The sequence below is a fragment of the Oryctolagus cuniculus genome, chromosome 11 (assembly GCF_051225735.1).
Source record: "Oryctolagus cuniculus isolate XC-2025 breed Fujian yellow rabbit chromosome 11, ASM5122573v1, whole genome shotgun sequence".
Taxonomy (NCBI): domain Eukaryota; kingdom Metazoa; phylum Chordata; class Mammalia; order Lagomorpha; family Leporidae; genus Oryctolagus; species Oryctolagus cuniculus.
The window spans coordinates 44618533-44631531 of record NC_142877.1 but is presented as its reverse complement, the minus strand read 5'-3'; the positions used below and the strand labels follow the sequence as shown (position 1 = coordinate 44631531).

At 46.9% G+C, this 12999-nt stretch overlaps 1 protein-coding gene and 2 pseudogenes across 2 annotated transcripts in view; all 3 read right to left on the bottom strand.

Moving 5' to 3' along the window:
• CFAP61 (cilia and flagella associated protein 61) overlaps nt 1-12999 on the bottom strand; it is a 250889-nt gene that overhangs the window by 217785 nt on the left and 20105 nt on the right. For both annotated transcript variants that reach the window (XM_008256339.5, XM_008256340.5), the window contains exon 7: nt 2222-2354. In XM_008256339.5, the coding sequence (XP_008254561.3) occupies nt 2222-2354 (133 nt within the window). The remainder of the gene's footprint in view (nt 1-2221; nt 2355-12999) is intronic.
• Nucleotides 2906-7980, bottom strand: LOC149123432 (ATPase GET3 pseudogene; annotated as a pseudogene).
• Nucleotides 10166-10723, bottom strand: LOC149123431 (large ribosomal subunit protein uL23 pseudogene; annotated as a pseudogene).

Below are 12999 nucleotides of genomic sequence, written 5' to 3'. Positions count from 1 at the left end.
TTTTCCATTTGTTGATTTCCATTTGTTGATTCACTCCCCAAATGGTCACAATGGCCGGGACTGGGCCAGGCTGAAGCCAGGAGCCCAGAGCTTCTTCTGGGTTTCTCTGGATAGGAAGTGGAGCAGCTGGGATTCAAACCAGCACCCATATGGCATGTGGGTGTTGCAGGCAGCGGCTTAACCCGCTATGCCACAACGCAGGCCCCCTATTTGTTAATTATGATATGCAAAAAATCAGAACGAAAAATTCATTCAAAATAAGATTATCTTACTGTCAAAAATGATTTTCAGTCCACGCTTATACAGGTCTCCTCGAAGCCTTCAAGAAAAATGGCCTCTGCATTTCTTGGTGACGCCAGGGGGACATCTTACCCAAAGGAGAGGTGCTCTTTTCCTGGCTGATCCCTGAGATTACCCACAACAGGCTGACCATGTACAGTGCGTGCACAAGTCAGTAACTGCAAGCCATCTGGAAGGAGGCTTCATGCCTTCGGAACAGGCTTCTGCAATGGGGGGTGGGGGTGGCGGGTCCCTCGGCCACCAGCATCAGCGTGTCCCTGGGACTCGTGAGAAGTACCGCCTTGCAGGCTCCTTCCCAGAGCTCCTGGTCAGAAGTGCTGGGGTGTTCTCAGCAGCACACGACGTCATCCCCAGGCACACTCGTGTTTCAGTTCCACTGCTTTCACATATTTGCCTTACATCCCCCACGTGCACAAAAATGAGATGCAGTCCTGCCCCAGCCCCATCCTTTCTCACGTGGGACAGGCAGCAGCCGCCACCAACCCCTTAATGACTGAAAGGCACCACGAGGAGCACTGTTTTCTGGTTGGCCAATTTCTCCATAGCGTTGAGCAGAGCCTGTGGATACCGCTTCTCCACTCTGAAGAGCACCTCGAACTTCAGATGGAATGGCAGCAGGTAGGATGCCATCATGCTGCTTTTCAGGAAAGTCTGCTTTAGCAGACTCAAAACCAACACTGCAAGTCTAAAGGCATCTCAGGATGCCTAGGGTTAGACGTCAGAATTAGGGTCTTACTTATGGACTCCTGCTGGGGCACACGCAGGGAAGGCATCCACTGTCAGTTGACATCCTGGAGGGGAGGACCATCTGTTGGTGGACGCCTCCAGGAGCAGGTGCAGGGTGAGAGAGGGTGATGAAAATCTTAGAGCTGCTCACAGCAGCCCCAGGGTCCGCTCTGGCTGCTCACATGAAGACTGGAGCACCCGTCCACTCTCTAGCTCTCAATAAAATGCACATCTCCAGGTCTCAGGTTGCCAAACTGGAGGGTGTGGTTCCTGCATTTCAGGTCCAATAAACTGGGCCTTCTGATTTCTTTAAAAAAAAAAAAAAACTAGTAATTGCAATTTTAGTTTCCTAATTTTTACATTAGCCACTAATTCAACAAAATCCAGTCACAGATAATCTGAAACAAATTACGAGGAGTCACTGGATAAGTGCACATTGAGAGACATTGTACAAAATAATGGACTGGCATTCTCCAAAAAATGTCATCATTATAAAAAATAAGGACAGACCAAGGAGTTGTTCCAGATTAGAAGACACTAAAGAGGGAGCTCTTAGCCTAGCGGTTAAGACGCCTGCGTCCCACATCAGAGTGCCAGGGTTCAATTCCCGGCTCCAACTCCTGACTCCAGCTTCCTGCCAATACAGACCCTGGGAGGCAGCAGGGATAGCTCAGTCATTGGAGTCCCTGCCTCCCACGTGCAAGATCCGAACTGAGTTTCCTGTTCTGGTTCCAGGTCTGGTCCAACCCTGGTTCTTTGGGGGCATTCAGGGAGTGAACTAGGGGATGGGGGGCGCCTCTCTCTCTCCCCCCACCCTACTTCTCTCTGTAACTCTTTCAAATAAATAAAATAAAATAAAAAAACAGGAAGGAAACTGAAGAGACAGGACATCCAAAGGCCTACCACTAGGGGCTGGACAGAGACTCCACAGTAGCTGGCACTCTGCCTGTCAAAAAAAAAAAAAAAAAAAAGAAAAAAAAAGAAAAGAAAAAAGAAAAAAAGAGAACCTCACAAAAGAAAACTTAAAGCCAGCAGCACTGAAGATGGGTGAATGTCACAGCCTCCCAGAAGCAGGCCTGGGCTTCCAGAAGCATTTGGAAGGGGATGTAGGCTCCAGGGGTGCTCAGCCAAACTTGGGGAGCAACACCCCTCCTTCTTCTCACTGAGTGTCTCCCCAGGTGGACTGGTCACCAACCTCACACACGACGGCGTGGTTTTCTTCATCCTGGGCCTCTATGAGTTCAGCCAGGAAGTACTCGCCATACGTCTCCTTTAGAATGGTGTCATGGCGCAGGAATATTGGCATGAGGTTGTCATGGTCTTCCACCCTGTTGAACACAAAGGCCTTGGCTCAGTGTATGTGTTCCTGCTCCGGGCCACACCCTACTCTAAATGCCCTCAGGGAATGAACTGACACTCTAGCAGGAGAGACAGACACTAAAAACACAATCCATTGAAATGATCTCAGATGTTTCAAGTGGTGATGCATGCTTTGAGATGGAAAGTGACACAGCCAAGTGGTCAGGGAAGACTTCTGTGAGGGGGAGCGTGTGGCTGAGACCTGCATGAAGACAGACATGGGCTACCATGTTGAGATCTGGAGGGGCAGCATTCAGGTGGAGGGAACACGGTGGGCACCTTTGGGTGTAGAATACAGGACCACGTTTGTCATGCATCTAAGAGCATGAAGCTGGGGACAGCATTTCCCACATGGGTTCCAAGGAACACTACTCCTGTGATGGTGTCCCCAACTCCCCCCACCCCAATAATGAATTTCAAAGGCTAAAAACAATAACTTACTGTAGGTCCCCTCCTAGAGTATCCCAGTCATATGCTAAAGACTCTGAGAAGCACTACAGTAAGGAATATTTAGCCTTGCTTACGCATACCCTTGGTTCCTGGGGCATCTCCACACTTCCTGTGGAGAGGCAAACAACGCTGAAGGGAATGAAGCTCTGCCCACCACCCTGGGGACCTCCACCTTGACATCTACTGGGGGTCTGTGCAGTGACCCCAGAAAACTAGTACCCAGGGCACGCAGGGCAAGAACCACCTTTATCACTGCATGGTGAGGTTGGCTCTTAGACTCAGTTTTGCCAGCATATTTAACTTTCTTCCTCCCCTCCCCCTCCCCTTCCCCCTCCTGCTTTTTTAGTACATCTTGGGTAAACTGTTTAGTTTCACCTGTCTAGAATGTTCTCATCCTTATTTCTGGTTATTTTTTTTTTTGCTGTTAAAATGTCTCGGATTTGCTTTACTTTGTTCCTGAGCGTCTGATTTGGCTACGCGCTGTGATTTCACCCCACCCCCTTGATGTCATTACTCTGCCATCTTCATCATCCCACTTTATCTCCTAGTATGACCTCTTTAAGGTTAATAGGTTAACAGTAGCTCTACCGCTCTTAACTTTTTTTTTTTTTGCAGTTTCAGATCATCTTACAGAGGAGCAAGAGGTGGAGGCAAGTACAGCCCTGCAGCCCCACTAGGGGGAACAGATCCCCTCCCTGCCTTCCATCCCCATCTCCCCCAGTTTGCTCCCCTGTGTCCACTCTGCCCTGGGGGTGGGGAGGTGCTGTGAAACCAGGTACGGCTGGTGGAGGTGCTGTGTGGCACTGGGGGGCTTGTAGGATTGCAGAGTAGGGATTGACCTTGTCTGCTCTCTGCACCTCCTGGGCTAACAGCACCAGCATCACAATATGGAAGTCTTCGTCCAGGTCCTGCATCTGGTCCAGGCCCTTGGCCTGGATCTTGGGGCGGGCCTTGCACGTCTTGTAGGGCTTCTCAGGGTTAGGGAAGACACGCTGGTTGATGATGATGTTGTGCATGTCCATCTTGCACTTGGCCAGCTCCTGGTTCAGCCATTCCATCTCATGCAGAGACAGCAACTCTGCGATGCGCATGAACAAGGTCTGCACAGGGGTCCCTGAACTGTTTGCTGACCAAGAGGGTCATGGGCAGCATCTCCTCCAGCTTGGAGGCCAGATGATCACAGTTCATGTCTCCCAGGCCCAGTGTGTTGCACATCCGGGAGAAGAAAGGGCTGATCTGGTTGCATGAGCTGACCCAGGCCCTGCTCTGTGACGGTGGGGAGGTTGGGTGGCCGCAACATGTGGCCCATGGGCACCACAACCAAAAGCATGCCCGAGAAGTTCCTGCCCTTCACCAGCCTCATGACCTTGGCATAGCACCTGGCCTCGTGGATGCATGGAAAGGTGCTCAGGGGCCCCCACACCATCTTCGTGCCCATGCTCAGCATGCTGTCCACGAGGAACACGCTGGGCGGCTCTGCCACCCCAAGGCTGGGGTTGATCTCCATGGGGAAGAGAGGTTGTCACAGCCTTGTAGCACCTTGGAGAACTTCTGGTCCAAAGAGTCTGAGCTGGGTCTATGGAGAAGTCAGAGCGCTCTCACGTCCTTGGATGGCTGGACCACCAGGCTGCAGCTGGTCTCGCCCACGGTGCCCTTGCCTCCAGCAAAGAGCCACTTAAGTCTGCGCTGCTCAGTGACGCGACCCAGCATGGGTTCCAGCAGCTCTGCATCAGGTGCATCCTCAAACTCCTGTGCCTCAGTCCCCCAACCCAGCCACCCTTGCTGCCATCTTGGATTTGCTAACTACTCATCAACATTGAGTGCTTACTACATACAAGGACACTTTAAAAAATTCATGGAAAAATGGAATTAAAAGACAAGTTTATTTGAACTCTTTCCCATTTAACCTGCCAAAGGGGTGCTGCTACAGGTGGCTTTTCTCTGTAAAAAGAGTCATTCATGGTACTGGCTTTTAAAAAAAAATAATTCTAGGAACACTGTTGTGGTATATCAGGTTAAGTTGCTGTCTGCAATACTGGCATCGCATATGGGTGCCGGTTCAAGTCCCAGCTGCTCAGCTTCCAATCCAGTTCTCGGCCAATGTGCCTGGGAAAGCAGCAGAAAATGCCCAAGAGTTTGGTCCCCTGCTACCCATGTAGGAAACTTGAATGAAGCTCCTGGTTCCTGGCTTCAGCCTGGCCCAGCCCTGACCATTGCGACCATTTGGGGAATGAACCAGCAGATAGAAGAGATCTCTCTCTCTCTCTCTCTTTCCCTCTTTCTCTCCCTCTTGCTTTCTGTAACTCTTTCAAATAAATAAAATAAATATTTTAAAAAAAAAAGAATTCTAGGGGAAAATAGGAAGTTTATTTTCAAAGATTTTGCCAATAATGAAAGGTTGCACCAATATTTATTAGCAGATATAATTATTTTGAGTAATGAGAAAATATTTCAGTAACCTAATAATTTTAAGTGAATCAAGGCAGCAATCACACAGGGAATGAACTCCAAAACAACTGTGGACCATGAGCTTTTATTTATATGATGGACATAAAAATTGTAGTCTATGAATATAAAATCCATATAAAAATACATAAAATCAGAAATAGAGGTGGATATTGTGGTTCACCAGGTTAAGCCACTGCTTGGGACTCCCACATCCCGTATCGAAGTGCAGGTTTGATCCAGCTCCCTACTGACGCATCCTGGGAGGCATTAGGTGATGGCTCAGGTGCTTGGGCCTCTGCCACCCATGTGAGAGACCTGGACAGAGTTCACGCTACTGCTTGTGACCTGGGCAGCCCTGGCTGTTGGTGGGCATTTGGAGAGTGAACCAGTAGATGGAAGATTCTCTCTCTTTTTCTCTCTCTCCCATCCTCCCTCCTTCTCCCTCTCTCTGTTGCTCTGCCTTCCAAGTAGATGAAATAGATAAATAAATAAACATTAAGATGTGATTTTTAAAACGAAAAATTAAAGTGCAGAGAAGCCCAGACCCCAATTTTAATCATGAGCCCTTAGAGCCTATTAACAAAGTATCCATAATCATACCTCAGTACTAACTCTTCTGGGAGAAGGAAGAAGAAAACATCCAAACCTTGGAGTTCTGCAGTCTCTCCCGTAAGCCTGTTCCCAAAATGAATGAAGAGGAGCTTGTACTGCTACATGCGTTCCTTGGGGTAATCGATAATTTATGATCTTGCATCAGCCCTAGTGCTAACGATAAAGTATGACATCAGCCTCGCAGTCTCAAATGGCACATGACAGAGTCCAGCTGCGCAGAAACAAAACACCCAGCTCCAGAAAATGATGCACGCACTAAAACGTTCACCTGTGGGCATCCTGAGGCAAGGAGCCCTGCCTGCCAGAGCCGGGTGGCGGGGAGACCTGTGCCACACCGGGGCCCGGCATCGCGGTGTCACGTACCCGAGCACCACACAGCATCCCAGTGGGGGAAGACTACGCAGGGGTCGTAGCACGTCCGCACAAAGCATGGCAGAAGTGGCACAGTTCCCTGAGTGAAGAGCCACGTTCCTTTGTCTTCCACTGAGGACGTGGCCTGGAGGGGCCAATGACGCGCTTGGTAGTGTCATTCACTGTAGAATATTTTGACGCTTGTGGAGGAAGCAAAAGGGTCCATATCTCATAAAGACTTAGGGACTTCTCGGGCACCTGAATGCCCACCAGACTCTAAAACCCATATTGAATCCAATCCTTAAGAAAACCTTAAGGACTCCTGACTTGGCGAATGAGTGTCTTTAAATTCGGGAGACGGCAAAGTTAAGGACGACCGGGTTGGTGACTCTTGCTGGCTTCCGGGAAGGTCAAACTCACCCATCATCTCCAGCATGTCAGTGAGCTGGGGGCTTTCCAGGAGCACGGCGATGTCCCAGACCCATAGAAGGCTTCCTAGCAGCCAGGCTGGGTGGCTGGGGGATGTACAGACTCCAAGATTGCTCCATCAGCTCAGAACCCGGGCAGCCCTGCTAGTAACCAATCCTTGGGAGAAGTGGCACGGCAGCTCCCCCTCCGTCAGGAATGTGCCCCCTTTTCCTTGCCAGCAAAGAGACCCCTGTGAGTTTGCAGCTGGGAGGTTCACGTCTGAGGTTCGTAAGGCTTGGCCAGCAGCCGCCTTTGCACCCAGAGTTCTGCTAGTGCCTTGCTTCCTGCCTGGCAGTATTTTCCACATCCGGAGAGGATCTGCATCTCATTAGCTAGACTTAGAGATGCACCTTCGGAAAAAAGTACTTCTGACATCACTATAAATAGAGACATCTATTTCTTCAAATGTGTGTGGGTGGGTGGGTGTAAAAGAAACCAAGAAAGGAAAAAAAATTTCATAGAGAATCCAGTGTAGTAATGGTACTGAAAAATCCACTTTCACAACCTTCTACCATGAATATTGTCTCAACATGGGGTGGGAGAAGCTACAGTTGGCACCAACTGAGGTTTTTCATTCAGATTTGTAAAACAAAGCACCATCTTCTTTCCAAGATCTCTTGTGACCTCTAGTGGTCTCTCTCAAGAAAACAAAATCTATCATTTCTAAACTAGACAAGTATATTCCACATTAGCTTGTTTTATTGGTTGTTGTTTGCTTTTTGGATTTTTTTTTTAAGATTCGTTTTATTTATTTGAAAGGTAGAATGACAGAGAGAGGTGACGGGATAAAGAGGGACAAAGAGATCCACTGGTTCACTCCTCAAATGGTTGCAATGAGCGGATCTAGGCCGGGAGCCTGGAACTGTATCCGGGTCTCCCACTTGGGTAGCAAGGCCTGAGTACTTGGTCCATTTTCCATGGTTTTCCCAGGTGCATTAGCAGGGAGCTGGGTCAGTAGCTGAGCAGCTGCCTTAAAATAGTGCTCCTATATGGGATACTGGCTTCACGGGAAGCAGCTTAACCCACTGAGCCATGACATCAGCACCCACTTAAGAATTTCAAAATGGGTTTTGCAGCCTTTCAGCTTCTAGTCCCTGGGAAAATGTCACAATTTTAAAAATTCAGGAGAAGCGCAGGCAGTTAGTCCAATAGTTAAGATGCCTGAATTCAGGCTCCAAAGTACATGCAAGGCCAGCTGGTGGCTCCAACACCTACACTACCAGGATCTAACCCAAAATCTACCTTGCACACTACTGCTCCAGTCATATTGTTCACCAAACTCGGTGGGCCACTTCCCAGGACTCAAGGAGATCCCTCGTGAAATTCCATAACTAGGTCAGCACTTCTTTTTGAATACTTAGCAATGTGCATCACTTAAACATCAAAATGTTCATTATATGAAATTGCTCAGAAGCCAAAGCCTGTCTCTAAAAAGCATGAGACTATCAAATGCTTCATAAAAATAAATGCCTTAAGAGGTGAAAAATCAGCATTTTAAAGCCATTAATCCTATGCATTTAAGAGCTAAACTAGTTTTTATTTTTAAGATCTTTAAAAACAGCTTCATTGGTGCATAGTAATTGCATATATTTATGGGGTGCAGTGTGATAATTCAATACACATACACCTGTAATGACCAACTCGGGGTAATCGGGATTTTCATCTCCTTAAACACTGATCATTTCTTTGTGCTGGGAGACCTTCAAACTCCTCTCTTCTTGTGAAGGGCTAATTTTTCTTTCATTTTATTTTCAAAAGCAAGTTTGTTGAGCATTTTTTTTTTTGTTAGCCATTGTTATCACCCAAAATACAGTACTCCATTAAGGAAAATTCTAGCTATTTGACACTGTCTGATAGCACGTAATCCTCTCCTTGGCTGAGTCTTCCTTTGGCCCCATGAGGACTTGAAAAAGACAGGCTTCCCCTGCCTGCCACACACACACACACACACACACACACACACACAGACCCCACCAAGAGTTTCTGAGCCTGAGAACATCTCAAATCTACCAGTGAGGGTTCACTAAGCCGACGGTATATTTTAACACCATGTCTAGAAGAAATTATGCTTTATTTCTGATATTAAGAAAAACACAGAAAAGTAACTTCATTAATGTGTGTGTGTGTGTGTGTGTGTAGAGGGGGCAGATTACCACATAATTTTCCACATGGGTAAACCAAAGAAACGAGACGGGGTGGTGGGGGAGGATTGCGGCGTTCATTCATTGGTTCTGAATGTGTTGCTAGTTAAACGGCTGAAGGATAATTACAACCCCAAGCCTTGCACTGCTTTTGCATCCTAAGAATTGCACTCTTCACCATTAATTATCAGAGCAAGTAACTATTGATGAAACAGATGTCAAGAGATAAATGCGGGGGGAAGAAGAGGAAGGAGGCAGCCCACGAGGAGGCATGGGGCCGTGTTCATCTGTCCTCATTTCTCCAGGGCTGTGAAGGAGGGAGACAGTCTCCTTGAGAGCGCTTTCCAGGCACCTGAAATTCTGCGCCCCCAAGTGCTAAAACTCCAAGATGAACATCCTGGATAGAGGACTTTCTAAGCTGTGTCCCCTTTCTCCATCTTCTGCTAACAAGGAAACTGTCACAATGCCACCATTTCCATAGAACTCCTACCACACACATGTATTTCTGTAAGTCCCCTGCACGTTTATGTCAAACTTCATGGGCTTTGCCCATTGGAAAGTCACAGTCCACAGCTCTAAAGTTTTCCAAAAAAGGCAGAAGTGGGGGTGAAAAGGAAGGAGGGATGGAGGGATGGAGGGATGGAGGGATGGAGGGATGGAGGGAGGGAGGGAGGGAGGGAGGGAGGGAGGCCAAATCAGAGCACCAATTTCCAAATGTCACAGGAGCCAGGCATTGTGCTGAACACACCCTGAACCTCTTCTCTTGCATCCTGAGTGACAAAATGGGCATCAGAGACAGATTAACAAAAACATCACCTCACTAAAATGTGACAGAAATGGGTAATATTTAGATGAGCTGTCATTTACCTTTCAGTATTAGACTTATATACAAGTTTTCTATCATAAAAATCTCTTGCTCAATATTTATGTTGAAACCTTGACATTCCTCAAGAAGATAATAATTCCCATGATCCAAATTGGGTATTCTGCCTACACATTAGGAAAATATTTTGGGGGGCAGGCTTTGTGGTACAGCAGGTGCACTTGAGGTGCCCACATCTCACACCAGATTGCAGCTTCAGATCCAGCTTCCTGCTAATGCACCCTGGGAGGCAGCAAGTGATGGCTAAAGTGCTTGGGCCCCTGCCACTCATGTGGGAGACCTGAAAGGAACTCCAGGTCCCTGGCTTCAGCCTGGTGCAGCTCTGACTGTTCCAAGCACTTTGGGAGTGAACGAGCAGATGGAAAAATCTTTCTTCCCTTCTCTGTGCCTTTCAAGTAGATGAAAAATAAATAAACATATTTTTAAGAATTTATTTTTTTCTTTTTTCTTTTTTTTTTATGGTGAAAAAACATATATTTAGAATTAGCCAGCTGGACTCTGTTCAGATGATCCCAATTTTGTTGGCAACGTCCAGAGCATCATAGTCAGGAGCCAGCCGCACATACGCCTTCTTCTCTCCGTCAGGTCTGATCAGGGTGTCGACTTTGGCCACATCCATGTCATAGAGTTTCTTCACAGCTTGTTTGATCTGGTGCTTGTTGGCCTTGACATCCACAATGAACACCAGTGTGTTGTTGTCTTCTATCTTCTTCATGGCCGACTCCATGGTCAGGGGGAGCTTGATGATGGCATAGTGGTCAAGCTTGTTTCTCCTGAGGGCACTCTTCCAAGGGTATTTGGGCTGCGGTCAGAGGCGCAGTGTCTTGGGCTGCCGGAAGGTGGGGGACGTGCGGATCTTCTTCTTATGGCTGTGGACGCCTTTCAGCACTGCCTTCTTGGCCTTCAAGGCCTTCGCTTTGGCTTTGACTTTAGGAGGGGCAGGAGCTTCCTTCTTCGCCTTCTGCGCCATCTTGGTGAAAAGGCTATTTTTTTCTTTATTTGAAAGGCAGAATTACAGAGAGAGAGAGGGAGGGAAAGATCTTCCATCCACTGGTTCACTCCTCAAATGACAGCACTGGCCAGGGCGGAGCCAGGCTGAAGCCAGGAGCCAGGAGCTTCCTCCAGGTCTCCCACCTGGGCCATTTTCCACTGCTTTCCCAGATGCATTAGCAGGGAAGGAGCTAGATCAGAAATAGAGCAGCTGAGCCTCGAACCCATATGGGATGCCAGAGCTGCAGGCATTTTTTTTAACCTGCTATGCCAGGTAACACCAGCCCCAAAAATAAATATTTAAAAAAGAAAATGTGAGACCAGCATTGTGGCAATGTGGATTAAGCCACCACATGTGATGCTGGCATCCTGTGTGGGAGTCCCAGTTACTCCACTTCCGATCCAGCTTCCTGCTAATGCACCCGGAAGGCAGCCTAAAATGGCTGGGGTACTTGAGTTCCTGCTAGCCACGTGGGAGACCAGGATGGAGTTTCTGGCTTCTGACTTCAGCCTGGCCCAGACCTACTTGTTGTGGCTGTTTGGGGAGTGAACCAGCAGATGGAAGACCTCTCTTTCTCTTTCGGCCTCTCCTCTCTCTGTGTAACTACTCTACCTTTCAAATAAATAAATAAATCTTAAAAAAAAAAAAAAAAGAAAGGAAGGAAGGAAGGAAGGAAGGAAGGAAGGGAGGGAGGGAAAATACTCTCTTAACCTGTAACTAACTCATACCCCACCTTAGCTTCCCCCAAAGAACTGCCCACTATGCAGACACAGAGTTCAAGGTTTAATCAGCCCACAGGATCATTTCTGAACTGGAAGTTACTTTAAATTCAAGTATTTTACTCATTTTCAATGGAACTCATAAAACGGCCCTCAAGTTCACACCATCTGAGATAAGATATGGTGTTTGGGCCTGCCGCCTGGAAAGCATTTTAAAAAGCAAAAGCATCCAGCACTGGTGAGGGTGGAACAGAGGACCACCTGGTAGGATAAAAACTGATGTCATTTTTTGGCTCAATAATGTGACTGCATCTGTTTTAAAATATTTACGCAGGTATCTGGATATTTCTTACCACAAAACTCTACCTCTGGGTAGCTTGAGTACTTGATGGATGTACAAAGCTGTTTACCACTATATTATTTGTTATAGGAAAAGTTGAAAGGTTGAAAATGACTTAAATGTCCATCAACAAGGAATGACTCAGTGAATGACTAAAAAAAATTCTACAAGAGACACATGATGGCCAGGTCATTGTGGACCAGTCATTATAAAGAATAAAACTGATTCATAAAGATAATGAGTTGCTTTTTTAGGTGAGAGATTAACAGAACATGTGAACATGACCATATATATTGGGCGGGTGAATACATATATGCAAATAGAATTCAAAAAGTTCATGGAAAATGGAATTAAAAGGCCAGTGTATTTTGGTGCAAAAACCTTGAAATCCACATATATGAGAGTATGCACGTATACTTGCATATGTCTGTGCAGTTACCTACTCACACAAATGAAAGAATGAGTAGTAGTTGGCCGGCGCGCGGCTCACTAGGCTAATCCTCCACCTGCAGCGCCGGCACTCCAGGTTCTAGTCCCGGTTGGGGTGCCGGATTCTGTCCCGGTTGCTCCTCTTCCAGTCCAGCTCTCTGCTGTGGCCTGGGAGGGCAGTGGAGGATGGCCCAGGTGTTTGGGCCCTGCACCCGCATGGGAGACCAGGAGGAAGCACCTGGCTCCTGGCTTCAGATTGGCGCAGCGCGATCATTTCGGGGGTGAACCAACGGCAAAGGAAGACCTTTCTCTCTGTCTCTCTCTCTCTCACTGTCTAACTCTGTCAAAAAAAAAATTTAAAAAAAAAGAATGAGTAGCTGTTACTTGGGATGTGAGAATATAATTCACTGGATTAAATGAATTTATCCCCCCAAAATAATTAGAAAAAGGGAGAATAATGAGATATTTTAAAATGAAGTGAAGACAAAAGTACAGGAATTGTTAGAGTACTTAAAAGATTCTAAGCTATTAATTTGAGGAAATTTCTCATTATGTAAGAAAAAGAAAAGCTTGCCTACTTGTGAATTCTTATAAGACAAAGTTATTTTAAAGAATGCAATTTCCAGACGGGCTGGAGGGCCTATTTGCTTTTGCTGAACCAGACATCAAGATTAGAAAAGGTGCGAGGGAACTAATCAAAAAGTGTTATCTCACCCACAATATTCTTTTCCTTTAGGATGGCTTTGGCTTGCATTAGAATTTGGATTGCATTGTGATCCAAA